The sequence below is a fragment of the Streptopelia decaocto genome (assembly GCF_964273445.1).
Source record: "Streptopelia decaocto genome assembly, chromosome: 2".
Taxonomy (NCBI): Eukaryota; Metazoa; Chordata; class Aves; order Columbiformes; family Columbidae; genus Streptopelia; species Streptopelia decaocto.
The window spans coordinates 92,811,925-92,834,036 of record NC_138655.1 but is presented as its reverse complement, the minus strand read 5'-3'; the positions used below and the strand labels follow the sequence as shown (position 1 = coordinate 92,834,036).

Genomic DNA, 22,112 nt, shown 5'->3' with positions numbered 1-22,112 from the left:
AAATAAAATAACCTCTAAGGAAAAAATACTTCCATGGGCATTAAGCATGAATGGAAAGGGAAAAATCATGAAGAAGCAAAGGCAACTCAGCCAGAGTATTTACCTCTCTCTTCCTCACAGCTGCATGCACCAACATTACTCTCAGTTACAGACAGGTACAAAGTTCTCCTTGGGGAATGTATTTATCCACTTAACTGCAAACTAATACTTTTTTTCTGACTGTATCAAGGATTTTGTGTACACTGAGCTTGGGAGCATTGCTGTACTCCCTCACTACCACAGGAGCACAGTTATTAGGAAGAGGATGAAGCAACCAGCATGACTTGGAAGAGCATTACTGTAGCAACTCCCAAGTTCCAGTTTCTGAAGAGAGAAAAACGGGTGGAGAGATTGAATTCACCTCCGGAAAAAACTCAGCTTTTTTTTCCAATGGATTTTTTTAGCTAAAAGTCTGTGTTGTTATTATAATGATTATTTAGCACAGCTTGTAAGAGCACCAAAAAAAGCAAAGCAATGTGTGTATCAGGCAGAGCTTTACCAGGCAAGCAAAGTAAAATGCCAACACAGCGACAGCCCCTTCTCCATCCTTTAGCAGACTCCTGGATGGTTTCCACACACTTGGTCACTGATATGACACAAAAAGCTACAGCGTGGATTCACGCACCCACACTGGAGCATCATTAGCCTTTGACAACTTTTAAATGCTAAGCAAGCATATATCCAGTTCCCACGGCAGGATTTACATATAAGGCAGAAGGAGCAAAACAGGTGTTTTAAAATTTGTTTATCAAACATGCTTTTCTCACACGGGCACACATAGAGGATAAACCCATGCCGACTTCCACCGTGCAGCATCACACCCAGTTCCTCAGCACTCTTGGGCACAGAGGTGGCAACAGCGATGGAGAATAACTTTTCCAGCCTTCAGACAACCTGAAGCCTATTCCCTTCATCTTGCCACAAGGCTCTAATCCCCGTGGATTCATGACTTGTGGTTCCTAGGCTAATGCAGCTCCCCAGGCACAGTCAGCTGCTTCACGGAGGCTGCAGCCAGAGCAGAAATCCACAGCCTGTACATGCCTGGGGACAGGCACCCCTGAACCTGCAAGGCTCCTGCCTCAGAAATGAAAGATTGTAAGCCCTAATCCAATGCATAGGCTCGCCATACACATAGCTCTGCACATTCAGAAGCACATCTGCCATAGCCATTGCAACAGTCCACCTGAACCGAAGACACACAGGTGTAGACGCAGGGACACAGAGGAGGAATTGGCCACTACCAAAGGGAACTAATTCTCAGCAGCGAGACATCCAGTTGTTAATTACTTCTCAGGATGAATGAAAGTCTAACTGTATCTTCAGGCACTCCATTTCAATAATTCATTCACCACAGACAGCCTCCCTCAAATGAAACTCCTACAAGGGAAGAGCAGACTGGGCAGCTCCTGGAACTCGTGATGCTGTTTGGAGTCATGTCCCAGTGGCGCAGGAAGGCATAGGCCCCCGGACAAATATCTCTGTCTCATTAATCTATATCCTGTAGCACTAGGCACAAATACATGACTGGGGGGAGTCTTGTGAAGAGAGCCACACAGCTCAAAAACTTAAAGGTTTCTGTTGGAAAACAGCAGGTCAGCAATGACCACTGCAACCCGGGACAGCCAGGAAAGACCTGGCTTCATCCCCCAGCGTCACCCTAAACAATAATCACCAAACAACCGAGACATTAGGAAAATTTCTTCCCTCAAAGGGTGGTAGAGCACTGGAACAGGCTCCCCAGGGAGGTGTCACGGCCCCAAGCCTGACAGTGTTCAAGAAGAGACTGGACAATGCCCACAGACACATGGTGTGAACTGTGGGGTTGTCCTAAGCAGAGACATAAGTTGGACTCAGTGATCCTTGTGGGTTCCTTCCAACTCAGGACATTCTATGATTCATCCCAGGGCCTGATCCAGCAATGGCTTCAGGCACAACAGCTCCTCAGGCTTTAGCAGGGAGCAGGTGCGTACACACCTCAGTTAATGTCTCTTAATCCCTCCATGCATCCGCTTCTTGACTTTGCAGTAGTTGCAACAGCAACACCTTATTTTGAAAACCCTGTTGAAAAAAGTGCATCTAAAAATATGGAAGCCCCCATGACAGTCAGTGCAAAATATGTCACCGTTTAATTGCTTTGATCTCAGACCACTTCACGGAGGATAGAGAGAAATGACAGCATGAATGCCTCAGTCAGTTCTAGCTATTTTCTTCATTTTTCTTCTAGCAGAGAGAAGAAAGTGGGCTGCACTGAATGGTACTCCAACACCAATGCAATAGTAAAACCACAAAGCACCGAGTGTTTCAGGCATTACCTATGCAGAAAAACTGACAATTGTGAATCACTTGGGTTTGATCCTGCTTATGTCTAACAGCTATTAAAACACTCGCGGCAGGAGGGGAAAAAAAAGAAGAAAATAAATCTGCAAGATCAGTTATAGATTTGCCTCTTATGAGAGAAAGACAAATGTTTTATTTGTTGCTTGCCTACGTTTACTTTCTGTCCCTTCACAGTTCCCAAAACCTCTGCCAGTTCACCAAAACAACAGAAGTCCATCTGTGTAAACACAAGTCTTTGCTCTACAAGCCCGGGTAGAAGATTAATTCAAAACCTTGCATAGCATATCAAAACTAATGCAACAAAGATATACCATGTGTAAAAGGTTTGTGTAATCCGAGGGCACAGAAAGAAAATCAAGTTTCCTTTGGAAGAAAGACAGTCAGATTATTCTACAGAAGCATTTCCTTTCCAATGCACGAGTACAAAATGTCTTCTTTCCTTTCGGACAGTCACATTAAGCGGAAGAGGGACCATGGACTTTCAAAAACGTCCTACCTTCTGATGACATCTCCATGTGAACACTCCCCTTCAAAGTTCAATCATTGCACCTAAAAATTATTCAAGGAGCTGTTCAATCCTTTTGTCAGATGTTGGTTTTTAAAGAGGAATCATTTAAAAGGCAAAACGTGAGAAGCAAACAATGTAAAAACCAGAGAGTTACGGTAAAGCAAAGGACGGAGGAAAGGAGGGAAAGGATTTGGTTTTGCCTCTCTACAGAAATTGTTTTGATACAGTATCTCCGTTGTGTGAATTTTCCATATGCCTGTGTCAGATCTACTACTTTAAGCCACAGAGCTGTCAGATGCTTGGTTTTTTATGGTGTGCTTACGTGGCAGGCCAATCTTTCTTTGGAATCAGTCAGCTTTTCATAAAGTCAGGACCTGTAACCCAGAAAGATGTACATGCTCTTCTGGCCAGAAGTCTCAACTTTGCAGCAGAATTGAGTCAGCAAAGTAAAACGCTATATATTCTGGTACCCAACAACTGTTACAAGAATCAGTGCTTTTACATTAAAAAAAAAAAAAAAACAACATAAGAAATAGTAACTATTCTGAATGCATAATTGAAGTAAATTAAAAAATGGAAATGCAGATTTGAATGATCAGATGCTGCCATAAACTGGCAATTCTTAAAATAATATAGAACAATCTCACAAACTTTTGTACACACTCAACTTTCTTTGCCTTCAGAAAAATGAGGAGCAGGACATATAGCTCATGAACAAAAGCCTTAATAGTTCAGATGAAAGTTAAATTAAGGCTGTTGTAGACTAAGGAAAATTTGCAAAAATAATAAATAAAAAAGTAAAACCAACCCCCTTTCACACTTTTTCCTTTACCCATGCCAGATTAAGAAATCCCATAATCCCAAAACTGTGTGAAAATATCAGTCATGCAGGTATCACTTTACAAGGCTTAGGAGGTGGGTGCATCTCCTGCACGTTTTTTGACCTGACAGCCCCAGCCTTTAGCATCTGAGAGTTTATCTCCACTCTCCATGCCTCAAATTCCACAAAAGTAAAATTTTGTATTTAAATGCAACTACATGCTAATCGGGATGTAAATATTTAAATACTGGAATGAAGATGCATTCATCAAAACTGATTATCAGCTTGCTTTCTTTCTGTTTACTGGGGGTTCTTCTGTAAAATGTTATCTTAGCTACTGTTGTCAAAACTGTGTTTTTAAAGCCTCTTGGAGAAAAAGCTGATTAGTTAGAACGTTGGCTCATGAGACGTGTTTTACGTCAGTGTTTACTAGAAATGCAGGGCTGAAATTAACTTGCAGGTAACAAGTACATAATTGTGCACCTACGTTAAGCCTTTCTGTTAGCTTAAAACCAGGCTTTGTCTCCTCTGCCCCTTTTCCTCGCATCAGTAGATTTTAAAGTGTTTCTAGGTTCAGAATGCCCTTGTAGAAGTAAGTGGTTAACCAGGAACTTTCAGCTCTGGAAAACACTGACCACGACATCCTTTTCAAGCTATTATTTTCCACCTGTAAGACATTAACTTTCATATTTCTCCCTGTTTCCAAGGATTTTTAAATAGCTTTTTACAACTAATATATCCAACTAGAGTGAGCCAACATCGGTGAGCTAGGACTGTAACTAGCATGCTGTGCAAATTGTTATTTCCCAGTCAAATTGAAAATCAGAAATTAACAAGCCTTTAATGCCTGACCACAGGAGACATACTAAGCTCCGTAAGAAAGGATCTCAACAGGTTGTATCTTTTAGCCTCGATGCACTAAAAAAAAAAAAAAAAAAAGCTGCTTGAATGTGAATCTTGCTTGAATGTGAATCTCCTACAGGATGGGGAAATCAAGAACTTTAAAAAAAAGGAAGAAATAAGTACAAAAATTACTGTAAAAGTTAGACAAATTATTTCAAGATTAACTAATTTTTTATATTTACAAACAGTCCTAAATGTGTTTATAAACACCTATGAGAAATGCAACCACTCACACACTTGCTCTTTCAGCTTGGAGACACTGTTTGTACAAATACTGCCTAAAATAATGGGGTCGGTTTTCAGGAACGCTGAAAATCCATTACTTGGAAATACTTCCTGAGCAGGCTACAGACATGACACCACATTCTTCAACCCCCTGTACCCCAATTCTTAATACAACATACTTCCCTATAGCAAATGCCTTGTTCTGCTTTCTCAAAGCACTGTAAAGATGTTATTCCTGAGGAACATAGTTTGTTAACCCTATATTTTAAGGGCTCATCATGTAAACTCAGGGTCACTTCAGTAGAAATGTCTTTATACCTATGAATTTGTTCAGGGAGCAAACCGAAGCATGTAAGAAATTAGCAATATGAAAGGTTTGCGAGGCTTAAGAACAAGAGGAAAAGATCAGGGAAGAATAAGATGATATTATGAATCTGCCTATTTCCTAGATGCCTGCTAGACTATTGGTTATATTTGCAATAGCAGGCAGAAAAGTAGAGAAGCAATAGCCACAGATAGTGAGAACTGGAAGTCACAGGAAAAAAAAAGCATAAAACGGGGAAAATAAAATACAGCACTGGGGGAAGATGTGAAGAAAAAAGTTAAACTTATAGTCTTTAAAAGAAGTGTGCTACTCATTTATTTTTGAAAAGGCGTGATAGAAGCCAGCCATAAGATACTGGAAGAACATTAATCATTCAAAGCTGTTTTGTGCCGAGTCCAAATCCTGCCCAGATGCCTGTGAAACCTTCTCATGAGCTCTGGGACGTGCCCCGATGTGCCTATGGTGGCCCCTCGCTCTGGGATCCGGGATCCCTCAGGCAAAGAGAGATCCCAACCTGCTCCACCAGGAATTTCGAAGTTTGCCTTGACAGTACTCTTGAACATGGAGAGGATAACATCAGGACAACTGAGAGCTTCCAGAAACCATAAACTGTTCAGACTGCAAGGCTTCTGATCCAGGCTAAATGACCAGCCTGATCAATGAGTCTAAGAGAGAGAAGATGGACAGTTTACACAGTGTTAGCAGCCCAACAAAAACTGGCTCTTTCTTTCTACCACTGCAGCAACGGGTTTCTCATCTGTGAGAAATGAGGTTCTACAGCCATCCCTGGACCAAGCCTTGTTGAAGAGGAACTCAAGACAAACTGCATTTCACAAGTCAGAAGTTAAATCATCGGGTACCAGAACAGCAATTCCTCTGCTATCTCCAGCAGTTACATCACTGTTTCAGGTTATATTCTAGAATTTTAAGAAACAAAAAGATAGAAAACACTGTTTTGAAACATGTGGACATAACATGGATACACAGTGTTCTAAAATAAATGTAAGCTTTTATTGGCACAAAAATATATTTTGGTTAAAAGAAAGAAAAAAACACACCAGTGGGAAACACAATGAAATGTTCCATAGATTGTTATAGTGAAAAAAGCTAGGTACTATCCCAACCCCATTAACAAATGAATGCAATACTTGAGACTAATTCAGTAAGCCCCCTGTGAACACTACATAAAGATTTGTTTGAAAATTATTAAATTATCCCTGCAATAAAGTTCAGTATTTTCGTAGTTCCTAAACTATTACAGTATACATACTTAGAGGAACATTTTGGAACATTATATATTTTGCTAATAAAAATCAGATCAAAATATTCCAAATACAACCAATAGATACACAATTGTGTTTCCTTCACAGATCTGGGACAGAAATACTTCTTTCTGTCAGAAATCCTGAATCAGGGAGAAAGGTAAGATCTTTATATCTACTGTGCAAGAGACATGTACTCCTCTTCAAAAAGCACACTGCCTAGAGATTCTTTATAGGTAACATAACAGCAAAACCACCACAGAAATTACAGTTTAAGTGCCATTTCTAAACACTTCTTTTTCCTGGCTCTGTTTTGTGTCTGCATTGCAAACTTCAGGGTAAGACCAAGCGTGCAATCTCCCATGTGACTTAACAGAGCTCAGTAGTTAAAAACAATACAGTTCAACATTAACTTACTCTACTTCCCATCCCCTCAAATTAGGCCAAAAATCAAAGGAAATCATGCGGTGTGCTCTGGATATTCCATGATTACCACCGCTGGCAGGGCGTAAGCCACATATTTCATAGGTAACTATGAACACACACACACACACACACACACACACACACACACACACACACACACACACACACACGGGTGTTTTGTAGCGACGCTGTGCCCCCGGCTCCTGCTGAACTGCAGCTTCTCCTCCCCGCAGCTCCTTCCAGACCTTCTCCCATCGCAGCCCAGGAGGGCTGCCCCAAGGATTTACCAAGGGGACTTGGTGGGAGCTAACCTTTTAAACACATGGGAATTCAGGAGGAAGAAAGGTCACAGGGTGTTTTTAACATATGAACACGCATTCTCTGCTTGCTTCTGCTGGCAATTAAAGATGCTACACCCAGTGTACCCCATTAACCAGGTTTGATTATACGAGTATCAGCAAAATCTTAAGATTAAATTTTCAAGCACACAGGCTTTTTCAGCTTTGCCTTAATAAAAATCCCCCTTCCGATTTTCACAACCTGTGGATTGTTACAAAGACATTTCTTCTTCAGCTTGCCACCAAAGGTCATAGGGGAATTGCTCAGTCAGCATATTCACCAACCAGCCTCATTCTGAGAGAAGCTTCAAGGGCATTTAAAAAGCTTTTACATAAAAACAAACATTACTGCCTCGCCTACCCAACTACAGCTTCCCCACTTCCCCCACAAATGCGTCACTGAAGGCTCCAAACATCTGCCGCGGGGTTTTGGTTTTTGTCCCCTCCTTCTTCTCAATGTAAGTATTCTGAGTTGTACATTTAAGCAAGTGGAGGGAAAGGCTGCACTCTGCTCAACTCATCTAATTTGGAAATCTGAAGTCCAGTTTATTCATCTGTTTTAACATAGCAAGGGAAAAATCATACTTTTGCAAATGAATAAGAGCCTGAGTTTCTCCCTCGATAATCTCATAAGACATTACTGAACTGAAATGCTTAGTATAGAAGTCTAACATACCAAAGAATGAACAAGTCTAGGAAAAATATATACTGGTATAAACAGCTCTTTGAAAATGTGTAGCTCTAGGAAGTCTCCTTTACATCTTCCAGCATAAATATTTAGAGCACTTTGCAATTTGAAATAAAATTTTGTGATTGTAAGAAGAAACTCAAAATTCATGCCATGAAAGGGAATAAAAAGTATTTAGAAATTATTCAGCATTAAACACCAAACCAAAACAACACAACTCCAAAACCGGAGTATTTTTCTAAGCTTCCTCAGTACTTCAAGGTGGGCTAACAGGTTGACTGTTTTGGTGATACTGAGTGACTGTGGTTAGGAAAAAAACAATAGTTTTCACCTCTCCAGCAATTTTGCAAAGTGTTAAGTCAGATGCTACTCCCTAACAGACAACTGTGTGCTGTTACTGAGCTCCCTGAGCAAGGTCCTGCACTCCTGCCCACCCCACCAAGGGCCAGGAATTCGTCCTCGCCTTGAGCAGCAGGTAAGTCTTTATCACGCAAACCCTTTCAAGCACAACAAGTTTGAAGGAAACAGTACTGCACTGCAAATAAGAATTCAGTGCAACAAGATATTTTTAAATGGTAACTACGCTCTTGGGAAGTTTATTGGGCTAGATGTAAGACTTGTGCAGTCACACAGCCCACAACTGCAAAGCCTCCTGGACCGATGCCTTCAAAGTCTGAAAATCCTGACATGTGTGCCAATAGAGAAACTTGCACAGCTTTAAAGCAGGAAAAAGTCAATTAAGAAAATCATGAGACCATAAGCATTTGCCCTTTTAATGACAGCCCTTTAAGATGTAGATTACCATAAACCCACCAGGAGACTCTCTCAACCAAGCTTCTCCAGCCTATCCAGGATTTTGCTGTTTACATGTTAATCTCTAATGGTTACACATTGGAAGTGGCCCTTGGGGGTCTGGTTTGGTTGGTTTTTTAAGTTCACACATATAGATCCCACACACACATTAAGTTACCTTACACACTCACAGCAACTCAAAATCTATTCTGAGATGCAACAATTTAAACAAACAAAGAAACAAAAAGTCATATTGTTCTAAATGCTTGTAAGAAAGCTAGACTCTTTCAGAATGTACTTGCTCCTGGGCTCAACAGACTGGACTCAGTTTCATCCCAGAGCCAACCGCCTGCTTTAATAGAAATGTTTAAAACAGCAACTGCTGAAATCATACTTTTTGTTTCTCTTTTCACAGATGCAATTTTTTTCATGACCTTCCTACCACACTGAGGTTCATGCTTCAGCAAATGTCAAATTCTGCAGCATTTCCTACTCCACGCTCGATTAGCAATAAAGAAGATACAGGACAGAAAGGTGAGGCAGAGTTACAGATCTGCACTGTTTCCACTGCACTATATTCTGAAAAAAAAAATCTAACTGGCTTATACTGTGCTTTCAAGCCCCAGTTCATGGCTGCTTTTTTTGTTTCAGTATGATTTCCATTTTTTTTAACCCTCCCCTTCACCAATTTCTTCCAGCTCAAGCCTAATTTTAACTGCATTTGTTATGATTTTCTATTCCACAAAAAATAAAATTTGTTGCTCTTTACGATCAAGAGAACAGAACTAGGCTCTTTCCTCTATTATTTTTCTTTCATCAACATTCTTGCAGGCATTTCTTTGCAATCCTGATACATAGAATACCATGCTTCTATCCTTCTTCATGTTATTTTAACTCCCTCGGAAAGCACCTATTTATGCCACTGTCTGTGTCCAGCAGACTCTGCATTATCCCCATTTTCTTTTCCTAATATTTAGTGTGCATATGCAGAAATCTATAAAAACATGTTCAAAGCTGACAGTGCCAGCTACAATCAAGTTTGGTTTTCTGGACCTCTTTTTAATTGCTTAAATCTTAGCCAACATTTGTTCATTCTGAATGAATGTTCTACACCAAATTTGTGAGGGAATGTTTTATTTTATTTTTAATTAAGGTGTCAACAGAGACCAGCTCAGTTTCCTGCTGGTTTACCAGTACACTACAATTCTTAAAGATATCCATTAAGAACCTCCAATGCTTCCCAGTTTTTAAATTTGCCAACAGAAGCAGGGTTCTGGAGGGAAAAGCAAAGAAACCAGAAATAAGCGACACACCTTTTGTTATCCTTATGGAAATCTATACCTGTCTTTGGACAATCAAAGAAGCTCAAAAAGCTTGCTGCTTACACGTGGCAAATAAGGGATTTCCAACATAGTTTCACAACAAGCACAAACAGGAGGCTCTGTGTTGTCCCTCCCAGGCGGCCACCGCAGCATTGGGGTGTACAGCATCAGGGAACCAACCAACCCAGTGCAAAAATTAGCCCCCGGCCCATGATACTGGTGGAACTCACTCTGGGTACCGCTGCTTCTCCCACTGCAGGGCCAGCAAACACAGCAATGAGGAGGGCAACACAACATGGGGAACAAGTGTTGAGCTGGGGGAAGGTAGGACCTCTTCACTTCCTCCTCCTCCATCGGCGATGGCTTCAACCCGTCTCAAAACCAAGTGGGAAACAATGACATTAAAGATGCTCCTCTCTGGAGACTTCTCCTGCAGTGAGTACTCCCTCCTGGCTGCAGGTGCTTTCTCAGCAACAGCTCGAAACTCTGCAGGATGATGATGAGCACTCACCGATGACAGCAATTTCCTTCTCCACTCTCCTGGTCCATGTGGGGTACACCAGCACACGGTGAAAGCCTGCCTTGCACTTAGAGGTCCCAACACGTCAATGACTCATATGAGAAGTGTCGTGGTTCAATACGGTGGAATTTCTTGGTCTTTTAGTTTGCTATTTTAAAAGCTAGGAAGTAACCTTTAAGAATACCTTTTAAATGTTAAGATTGTGAAGCGAAGCGGCTAGAACCTGGAGAATGCCAAAAGTAAGGGTGTTAACGCAAATTGAACCAGTGCACAAAACAGGCTGTGCTCACTGCTTGGCTCTGTTGACTACCAGTTTCTTCATCAACTTTTCCATTATTTAGCCTCCAAGCACCTGCTTCACAACACTAACAACTATATCTTCCCAACCCTTAGCAGCTGCTGTGGTACCAGTATCGTCAATTTACAGGCAGAAAACAGAGACACAAAGAGATCTGCAAAAAGTGTTGGTTAACTGTGGATCTCCCACTTCAGTAACCTAGACCCTGATTTATTTATTTATTTACTTAAAATTTTATTTATTTAATTTAATTAATTTATTTATTTTATTTATTTTTATTTATTTTTATTTTTATTTATTAATTATTATTTTTTAATTTTTATTTTTATTTTATTTTATTTATTTAATTAATTTATTTATTATTTATTTAATTTATTTATTGTTTATTGTTTATTTTTAATTTATTTATTTTTTAATTTATTCATTCTTATTTATTTATTTATTTATTTAGAAGCTACTTAGTACTTTTGCGGTGCTTTACATCCAAATTGTAGCCATAGTGGACCAACCACAGCTGTTGCAGAAACTCGGAACTTTTGCATAGGCGTCTCAACACAGGCAAAACACAGCACATGCAATTAGTGGCTGGCTGCAAAGGTTTAGTGCAACGAAATCACTCAGTCTCACATAAGAAACTCAATGTCAGAGACAGAAATTAAAGGCAGTCATCTCAAGGCAATGCTGAACAGTCTTATCCACCCTACCATTCCTTCCCCTCTTGCAACCTACTCGCAGCAGGCTTCTGTCCATCACCCGTGGCTACTGACATAAGCCCCAACCATTCTGTGCAGTAAACAGGACTAGGTCCCACTGAAAACACATCATCCAATTTAGGGACACGTAACAGAGAGTCAGAGACAGGACAGGTGATGTGAAAGGGTGGCAAATTACAGTTTTAAATCCAGCCTTTTTTTTTTACACCACAGAGTATTTTGTACAGTTTTAACATGTAACATGTTAAACTTGTGACATATAGACATTATTCACATTACAATATAATTGAATGGGTGCAGGCGAGATGATCTCTGATGTGCAAGATGTTGGACCATACACACCAAAAGAAACAGCCTAAAGATCTTACACTATAAACAAGTAAAACAAAAACAAAAAAAGAGAAACACTATCATTACACATCCCAGATGAGGACTATGAGGCATGCAGAGACTACTTCTACGGTGTACAAGAGATCTAGTCTATTCACTGTATTACAGGTGCATCTCCTGGTACTCCAGCTGACAATATGCAAACAGAGCCATGCACTCTTTCTACCTTCATGAGGGAGGTTTTAGTTTCAAATTTAGTTTGTACAATAAATTTTAAGAAGCAATCTGATATGCAGAAGCAAGAACCACTGCCAAATCAAGGGATATTTACATATCAAAGTCACTGAGTCAAAGCTCTGACTTCTTGTTCCAGCTTACACATGCTCCAGAAATCTGAGCAAGACACATATGCAACATCTTTACAGATGTCCACAGGTATGCCACAGAGCACAGACACTAGTACTCCTGATGTACCAATACCGCATCAACAACCCCTCAGAAATATTCCGTATGGGAGTATCATTTTTGTGCCAAAACCAATACCAAAACCCAAAAGTCAAATGTTGTGCTTGCACACTTCTTTTGAACCAAACAAGCATAAGTTCTAGAAGTGAGCTTTGAGAAGTCTCAGTGTTTGTTCAGGGATTTTTTTTCAAGTCATTCGATGCCAATCATGAACACAGCACACCAGTACACCAACCAATTCTCAAATTTTATAAACTACATGACCAAACACTAATAAGAAATATCAACCTGTTAGCTTTCAGTGTAGACAGGCCTATTTCAGTACTGAAAACACATTACAATTGTAAACCAACTCAAAGAGCTTTTGCTAAATCTCACTTAAGCCACAATAGATGCCTAGCTCTTTTGGACATCATAAGACCCAGAATGTATCCAGCTTTCCAGCAAACTTACACACGGTTTTCAGATCAATGCAAAGCTATCAAGCTGTCGAGCAAGGCTATTCATATTATACTTGCATTTCCTTATCAAACGCAAAGTGTTAAAAGATTTGGAGACAGCTGTTGAACTTCACAGGCCCATCCACCATTTGTTGGGCCCATCCACCATTTGTTTCAAATAGAAATATTTGACTGAGAAGCAAAAACAGAAAGAGCAACAACTTGTACTCTGAAAAATAACAGAAGGCTTATCTAGAAAGAGATTAAGTTCAAAACATTTCTGTTACAGTTTTATACTGGTGAATCAGAGCACCATGCTAAACGCTGTACACATAATAAATGAGTTTTCATTTTAAACTCTGCAACTGGGTACTTTTAAGTAAAGGAAAATATGAGGCTTTTTTCCTTCTATATCCTCACAACCATCTGACAACAAACCAAGCCCACTCAGCCTTGCTAAAAGCATGATTCTCTAATGTAACTGTACTTCTGGGAATACATGACAGCTTCTGTGAAATGTTTTGTTACACTTCTGTATCAATTGGCCGTGTAAATACAGGGTGCAACTGCATGCAAAGTAGTCTTTTGTTAGTTTTAGTGGGCTAAACCATCATGCAACAAATAGAGTAAATTAAGAAAAAATGACCTCTGGATGTCTGAATAAGACAGATGTTTTCCTCTTTCACGGCACACATTTTTGGGGGGTGGGGGGAACTGATGATGCTTTTCATTAGCAACATGATACGTGACTGAAAAATTTCGGAGACCAAGACAACATCAGGAAGACCTGCTTAAAGTCTCAGTTCCAGCCATGTAGCCAACAGGTAACCCATGCCAGGCTTTTCCTAGGCATGCCTTTGGCCTTCACTTTTGAAACTACTAACCATTTTTTGGAACTTGCATGCATCGAATCCATATCCATATCCTCTTGAGACCTGCAAAACTGTAATTTCCCTCAAATTTTAGCTGCTCATCCCTACTTCTGGGGATGACCATGACTTCACTGCTGATGCCCTGTTTCTCCAAAAATAAGCCCATGATTTTTCAGGATTTTGGAGGATGCTCAAAATAAAAGCCCTACTCCAAAAATAAGCCCTAGTTACAGTTCATTAAACAAAGTCAATTTACATAGTGTCCAGGCAGCTATATATGTAAAAAAGTAATAAGTTTTGGAACAAAAATTAAGATAAGACCCTGTCTTATTTTGGGGGAAACAGGGTGGCAACATTTTTCAAGTTAAGGACATATTTGCAGCGAAAAGGAGGGAAGGTCTATGTGACAAAACAACATAATGATGTGAGCACATCACAGCAGGTGCCTTATTTGAGCCCTTCAGATACAACACACATATTGAGCCACATTCGGCAATTAAAACCATGTCGCTAACACAGTCATGAAAACAAACGGCTAACTGATTTTTTTTTTTTTTTTTTTTAATAATGCTTCCTATATCCTGTCCTCTGGATACAGTTTCTTTTTTCCTGCTGTAAAAATCAGGTTCGTATAGCACTATATTGACTCATCTAAAAACAGACAGTGAAAGCCAAGAAGGGGGAGGGGGAAGAGAGCCTCAGCATACAAAAAACCCACCAAAAAATAAATTTGATCTTCACTGATCCAAATACTTCAGGGCCAGTGCTAATCTGCCAAGGGCTGTCAGCTCTCTCAGAAGTATACAAAATGAGTAAAATAAAGCCATGTCACAGAAAGAAGAGCCTTAAGGTTTCCTGCCAAAATCTTAAATTTAGCTCTCTATGTTAAACAACTCTACTTCATTTTCCCTAGACAATAAAGTTGCTTGTGGTAAACACAGGCAGTATTAAAACATTCAAAACTTATTCCTGTGCTGCAGAAAACCTCAAATTAACTAATGAGAGTGTGTGTAGTGGGAGTGTGTATAGTGGTTTGGTTTGCTGTTTTTTTTTTCCTGTGTGGTGTTTCTTTAGGGGGGGGAAAGAGGGATTGTGTTGGGCTTTTTTTAGGGCAAAATACTCTCGGTTATTGGACTTGGTTGTTCATTCTCCAGACTGATTTGGACTGCAAGTGAAACCCAAGTAACTCATCTGATGCACAACGGGACAGAGAGTGTCAAGGGTTGTTCCAAAGTGATCTCTCAAAAAAGTTAAACATTGACGGGCTCTGGACAAGTCCAGTTAACCTGTTGGTGATTTGATCACTATGAGGCAATGAGAGGAGGTGAGACAAGGGAGAGAAAAGCCAAGTAAGGCCACAGAGCGTTTTTTGTACATGGTACAAAAGGTGACAATCAGGTTTAGACAACTTAAAAATACCTTTCAACCTAAAAATACAGGTTGCTTCACCTTACATCTTTGTTTTCCGAAAGTTATAAAACCTCAGAGTTTGATGATTTTCACCTTCGACCACAGACATTTATTCTTTTTGCAGATTTAGTTACCATCAGTACTAATTACCATGAGCTAAACCACAGGTGCAACACAATTTTTACAGTTTAAATGGTAAGATGGTCAACTTAAGATGGGCCTAACTTTGCATACAGTAAAAAGCAGCTGTCAGAAACAGATCTGTGAAATCTTTCAGCATCCTCAAGTTCCAGTAAAAAATGAGGGTTTAAACAAATATTTTCTGCAATATTCTCAGAGACTGATAAAATGACTAAAGAAACTGAAATCCAGTTCTCCTCATTATCTAGACTAAAAATGGAAATAGGGAATAATTAAATGAGAAGTAAACTGATTTTTCAAATCACTTCACCTCTAATAACCCATGATAGTAGTGATATATGCTTACAACATGTTGAAGTTTCCAGCACCTGTGTAGTTTTAACAATCATGTAACCATTCCAACATCATTTCAAATTATGGGTTCACTGTATACATCTATCTCCCTTCTCAACATTTAACCCATCTTAATTCATTCAAGAACTCCATTAGTTGTGGAAAAACAGGAACTGATGAAAACTGCTATTACAGGGAGCAACAAAAGCTAAATGACTGGGGAAATTACACAAGACAAAAAAAAATGCAATTAATTTCTTACACAATTAAGAGTTAATTAGATTATTTATTTTAAATGCATTTACTTCAGCAAATAGAAAGCTTTACAATAGACTGAACTCCTCTTAAGTTTCAAGCAATACAAGAGTAGATATCAGACAGTACTAAAGCTAGATCACTCTCAAATTTGATCAGAAAACATAAGCTCAGCTATGTCAGCAACCTGGCAAACAGCAATACTGAAAATCAGGCTCTAATTTATTGCTTCACGTTCAGTAAGAAGGGGAAACGGCATCACCTAAATGTGAAATTCCTGATGTGTGACGGAGGTTTATCCATCAAACCGAGCAAGGCTGCCCAGCACTTCCTGACTAAAGACACTGCAGAGATGTCTTGTCCAGCAGAAGATTGCTAGTGATGGCAGTGACACAGTCCACAAAGACGAGGTCTCGGATACAGCTGTATAGGCTCACACTTGAGAGCCTCCCAGCTGTAAACTCACTGAAACACACGCGGATGTTTGCTGAGTTTTGGCATACAAAGTTAAAATGGGAATCAAATCCTGTCCGTGTCCCTTAAACTTTATGTTGTTTGCAGCTTCGTAATTGCTTCTATTCTCTGAAGGGATGCTTCCACACAACTTGAAAGTATGCATTAAAAAAGCTGATGACATGAGGGTGCAGGTGGAAGCATGTTCTCCCGAAAGCTGCGTACGAGGGTGGGGATGGAAGCGCATTCTCCCTCAACATACACATCTGTTCATCAACTGACCTGCATTTTTCCCCTCATTTAGTCCCTCCAGGGCCACTTCTACCAAGACAGTAACAAATAATCACAGGATCAGATTCCTCATGCTTATCTGCCAATCCTGGGCTCGGTTAAGCACACTGGGATTTTGTTCAAGGAAATGTCTGGATATAAAAATCTTGCCAGTTTGTGGAACAGGTCACCTGCCTGCTTGCTCCTTTCCAAAGCCAAGGATCTACCGTTCGGCTGTGTGAAGGCAGGACAGTGAGGAGACCAAGGTCAAACCTAGCAATTCCTGAGGCAGCGTGGGTGACAGAGACGATAAATAGTGCAAAGGCATGCATGGGAAGGGAGTCTGATCCCCTCCAAAGCAAGGCAAACTGATTACTATTAAGAAAAACAACTACCGGCTGTCGCATCTTGTACTGCTTCTACATTACACGCAATTCCCACCTCCCTGTATATTTCAACTGTAAATACTCTGGTAAGGAAACTACATTTTCCTTTACATTTTCAAACTTCATGTTCGTTATTGCTGTAAGCTGGAGGGTTTCAAGAATGCTGTCAAGCACACAGACTGCAGGAATAAGAACAGATTCCACTTATTTATCTCAAAATTAGAGCTGTCTTGTGGGTGACTCCTAAAACTTGCTTGCAAACGATTTTTGGATCAAAACAGACTTCTTCAATACGTATTACTTTAACCTCGTAATTGAAACTGCAACTGAGTTTCCCAAGAGCTTTTCTTTCTCAGTTGACAGCTACATACCTCTCAGATTTCTAGGATGTATCTGCTTTGTCCGAGGCATTTTCCTCTGATCTCATACACCACTTTCTCCTCTCAGAAATGGAAAGTACAGCAAGCAGAGAGATGGCAGCTCCATAAACTTGTCAAAGGGGTCAGTTAATCCATATGCTAAAAAAAAAGAGAAAGAAAAATTAAGATATATACACATTAGTAGGGAAAACAAAGATATCTTTCTGCTCCGTTTCATCCTCAAATGGCCACGGAAATTAGCGATGAGCAAGAAATGTTTCTGTACCTATCTTTTTACAGAGTGAACTGTTCCGATCTCTTAAGAAAACTACAGGAGGGTGAAACTCCTTTTGGGATCACTCAGGAAGCATGAGAAAGCTAAGACACTTTCCACATTTGTCAGCTGTTTTCTGGCCAGAAAACATCTTCCAACAACTCATGTCCCATGCAAATAAATCCAGAAAACTAAACAAAATTTGACATCAGGCTTCAAGATACAGATCTTCATCTCAGGGTGGGGGGGAGAGCAGAGCGGCGAGCAAACACACACTGTGTCAGCCACAATGCACCCTCTTTGTAACATCAGCTACCCAGGTGTTCCTCACACAGAGCATGGAAGTCTGGGAGAACTCCCCATGGGATATTTCTGCTGTACGCTGGTATTTCGGCAGAGAATCACACTGGCTCTTGGCCCACCTGCAAGCTGTTGCAGAGCAAGTTTCTGCCCTGGCGTGGTCCTACAAGGCTGCAGCAGCCCCTGCACTGACAGGAGCCGGCAGCCAGCAAAGCCCCGCTGCGGATAAACCCCACGGGCCAGGGAATTTTTTTAATGGCCTCACAAAGATTTGCTACTAAATTGGCCATGAACCTACATTTGCATCCCTATACCTACCTCTTTTTCAAGATTAACAAAACTTTCTTACTTTTCAAATGCGTTTTGTTTAGTTTCTGAAATCCTACAGGAGGTGAAATCTCCAACAGAAGTATGCTAAACACACAAGAACTTAAAAGAGAAAATGACTGACTCTTCCAGCTAAATAAAATAAAACATTAACAACTTTTCACTTTTTTGTTTTAATAGTAACACTGTCTCAGGTTAACAGACTTTTTCTAACACTAAGAAGAAATGTTTAATATTTATATAAACTTCAGAACGGCTCCTAATATGGACAAGATGATTAAGGACAGTTACTTCAAGAAGTATGTAGAGTTTTTAGCATCTAAATATTAATTTAGGTTGTTGTTTTTTAAAAGCAAGCATGGTTTCCTGTAAAAGTGGAATTCAAATCCACTTAAAATAGACTACTTGCAACCAGCCCTTCAGTCTACAGACTGTTGAGGAACATAATCATTAATTTTTAATGTTTCTTTTGTCTGTTGCTGTATAAAAGGACCAGAACAGAAGAAGAAACTGACTGCAACTGACATAAAGGAAGGCTGGAAAATATTATTCAGACTAATGGTTCTTCACTAGGGTTTTGCTGCATGTTAAGAGAAAAACAGGGAAAAATCCAAACCAGAGCACACAGCCTGTCAAGTTGTTCACTCATACCAGTTTATCTGCAAGGATGACAGATTTAGAAACAAAATAAAACCTTATGCTAACAGGTCTGTTTTCCTGGTCTTGGATGCAAACTGGAAACATAGAGAAATGGCTGGATTGCTTGAAGCAACAAACTCCCCCTGAACCGCAGGCCCCCTTTACTCTTGGGTGCAGGGCTGAGGTTTTTATAATTATTATAAACACCGCCACGTCTTTACGCAAGTTATTTGGAGCAGGAGTTTGAAATCCCCCGGGTATCCGTAAATCACAAGCACCTCCCGATGCTCCCCTGCAGCACAAATGACATCTTATTTACGCTTTAAAACCACCAATTTCCCCCGCTCACCAGCAGGACTCATTCTTTCGGGGAAAAGAGATGGCCGTGTGAAAGCCACGGCGCAAAACACCTTGCAGGACCCACGCAAAAAGTCACTCCCTCCTCAATTTGAACAAAAAAAAAAAAAAAAAAAGGGGGGGTGGGGGGGAGAAGGAAAAAGGGGCCTTCGCAAACGCAGCGGTCATACCGCACACCACCACTCCCCCCCCCCAAAAAAGAAAAAAAAAAGCGGCAGATTAGGGAGCGGGGAAGCAGCCAGCCCCGGGGCCCCGAGAGCCGCCGGTGTGTGCGAGCAGGGTTGCAAAGGGAAGGGAGAGAGGAAAAAAAAAAAACATGAATGAATAAAGAGGGAGGAGCCTGGGAAAACCCCTCTGCAACGCCGCACCGAACAAAGCGCTGCACACATGCCGGGGGGGGGGGAGGGGGGAAGCGGGGGGGCGGCCGCAGCCCGGCACCCAGCGGGGACGGCGGCGGTGCCAGGGGCGGGAGGAGCCGGGCCGGGGCTCCGCGGCACCCACCCTCCCAACCGCGGCTGCAAAGCCGGAGCGGAGGGGGGGCCGGACGTAAATCCTCCCGAGCTCTGCCCGCCTGGGGCTCGGGGGGCAGCCGGCAGCCCCGGGGAGCGCGGGCGGGCGCAGCCGGGGCGCTGAGTCCCCGCTTGTCCCGGAGGGGCCGTGGCGACCCGGCGGGGATGGGGGAGCTGGAAGAGGGGAGCGGGGCCTGCGGTCCTCCCTGTCCCCGCCCGCCCCGCCGCCGCCGCCGCCGCCGGAGGACACATTGTGTTGTGGCTGCCGCAGCTCCGCGGAGAGGGGGGCGCCGGCCGCGGCGGGGAGCGCCCGTCCCGCCCCGTACCCCCCCCTCCCCACGGCGCCTCCCGAGCCCCCCTCCCGCCCCCCCGCGGGCCCGCTGCAAACCTGGCGGAGGGGCCGGCGCGGCGGCAGCAGCGGCTGATGGCGGCGGCAGCGGCGGGGAGCGCGGCGACCCCTGCGCGGCGGCGGGAGGTGGGGGGGGAAGGAAAGCGGAGCGAGGGGGGGCCAGGAGGCTCCTTCACTTGACAACCTCAAACACAAACATGACCCAGCGCCGCCGCCGCGCCCGGCCGCGCACACGCACACACAGCCCGGCACCGACACCCACCCCTCCTCCTCCTCCTCCTCCATGCACCGTCCCCCCGGGCCGGCCAAGGCGCCGCCCCCCGGCACGGCCCCCCCTCCGCAGCCCCCCGCCGCCGTGCCGGCCGGCCGCGCCCTCCCCCCGCGGCAGACCCCTCCTCCGGCCGCCCACCCCCGCCATGTCCCGCGCGGGAGCCGACCGACCCCGCGGCCCCCGGAGCGATGAAGCGGGGGGCACACACACACACAATGCGGGGGGGGGGGGGGGGGGGGATGGAGCCTCCCCTGACAGGCGGGAGGGGCGGGGCGGGCCCGGCGGGGGAGGGCCGGCAGGCACGGGCGGGCTCAGCGCATCCGCCGGGCTCCCCTCGGGGAGAGACGCGCTCCCCGCCCCGCCCCTCCCCCTGGCGCCCCGGTCACTGGCGGGGGGAGGGGCGCGAGGCAGCGGAGCGGGCCGCGGGGGGGGAGGGGGAGGAAGGGGGGGCGGGGGGTGTTTTACCTTCTCTCACTTTCTATTGCAGGAAGCGGGGCCCGAGAGCAGTGACGTCACCGGGTCTCCCGGCCCCGCCCCCTTCCCCGGCCCGGGCGGGCGGAGGGGGGGGAGGGGTCGGGGGAGGGGTCACCGAGGGGGTTTCCTCGCGGCCCGGTGGGGGAGGGACGGCGGCGCAGCGCGAGGCGCAACAGACGCGCCGCGAGCCGGCTTCCCCCTGCCCGGCGGGACCCCGCGGCCTCTCACCGGCTGCCTCCCCCCACCCCCGGCCGGAGGCTGCGCGGCGCCCCGGGGTCTCCTCCGAGGGTCCCGCGCGGCGGCCGCGCCTGGGCCCGGCCTGGAGCGGGGTCTCCTCCCGAGGGCAAAAGTTACCGCCGCGCCCCCAGCTCCCCGCCGCTCGGGGCGCTGCACCGGTGCGCGTCGCGCTCCCCCCTGCCGCGGCCCGGGCCCCGGGGCACCGGCACGGCCGGACGCGCTCACACAGACGCAGAGAGCCGAGGCTCCAGGAGGGGATCCCGAAGGTTGCTCCCCGCCGCCGGCCCGCCCCGCCGGGCTCCCCCGCGCCCCGAGCGCCGGGCCCGGCCCACCGCGCCCCAGCGCTGCCGCGGAAAACTCACCGCCCCGGCGCGCATCCTGCCGCCGCTAACTTTTCATCCCGGGCGGCAGCCGGCGGCAGCGAGCCCCTCCGCCGCTGGAAGTGGGCGGGGGAGGAAATACGAGGAGGAGGCGCGTCGTGCTCTCCGCCGCGGCGCCCCTTTTTTGGCCCTGGCCGCGGGTTTTGCCGGGGCGGGGGGCTGTGCCGCGGCCAGTGGGTTCCTGCATCAGCTGTGTCTGTGTGAGTGTGTGCGCTCCGAGCGGGGTCACCCTGCCCGGCCAAGGGCTGCCCCCCCGCCACAGGGCAGGGAGGCACGGCCCCCACCGCCGGGAAACGCGGTACCTCCCCCGAGAAGGCGAGGTGGAGAGCAGGGGGCCGGGGCTGGGCTTTTAGTGCTGAAGAAGGAGGACTTTTGGGTTTTTTTTTTCTTCTTTTTTTTTTCTTTTTCTTTTTTTTTTTTTTTTTTTTACCCAAACTCTCTGACAAAGAGATGTTGGCAACTTTTTGTTACCGCTAGGATTTTCTGTCAGGTTTTACGTTTGGAGCCAGCACGTGATGTCTTCAGCAAATAAACCCAATTAAATATTTCTCACCCTGCCACACTGTGCTTTCTCCTCCCATGCCGGTGCTCCCCTGGCAGCCCTTGTGCTGAGCTGTAAGAGCTTTGGCTGTGCTACATCCTTCTCCTGTAAGACCAGGGCCTGCCAACATTTTCAGAGTCTTCGAGTTTTTCACAGGGCCTTCTTTCAAACTGCATTTAATCGTGCAGGGTGGGTTTTCATACAGATGAGTACTTTCATCCCCA

General features: G+C 44.3%; 1 protein-coding gene across 6 annotated transcripts in view; it reads right to left on the bottom strand.

Annotated features, from left to right (window-relative positions):
- Positions 1 to 21,456, bottom strand: part of HIVEP1 (HIVEP zinc finger 1) — a 125,780-nt gene extending 104,324 nt beyond the window's left edge. For 3 of the 6 annotated variants that reach the window (XM_082047068.1, XM_082047063.1, XM_082047069.1), the window contains exons 1-2: positions 21,330 to 21,456; positions 17,243 to 17,389 (exon numbers count right to left, since the gene is read on the bottom strand). In XM_082047068.1, coding sequence (XP_081903194.1) covers positions 17,243 to 17,282 — 40 coding nt within the window. In that variant the 5' untranslated portion in view covers positions 17,283 to 17,389; positions 21,330 to 21,456. Of the gene's footprint in view, positions 1 to 17,242; positions 17,390 to 18,836; positions 19,039 to 19,119; positions 19,213 to 20,024; positions 20,227 to 21,329 lie in introns of those variants that run through there. The other 3 variants (XM_082047065.1, XM_082047064.1, XM_082047066.1) reach the window with 3 other exon arrangements.
- Between the last annotated feature and the right edge of the window lie 656 nt (positions 21,457 to 22,112).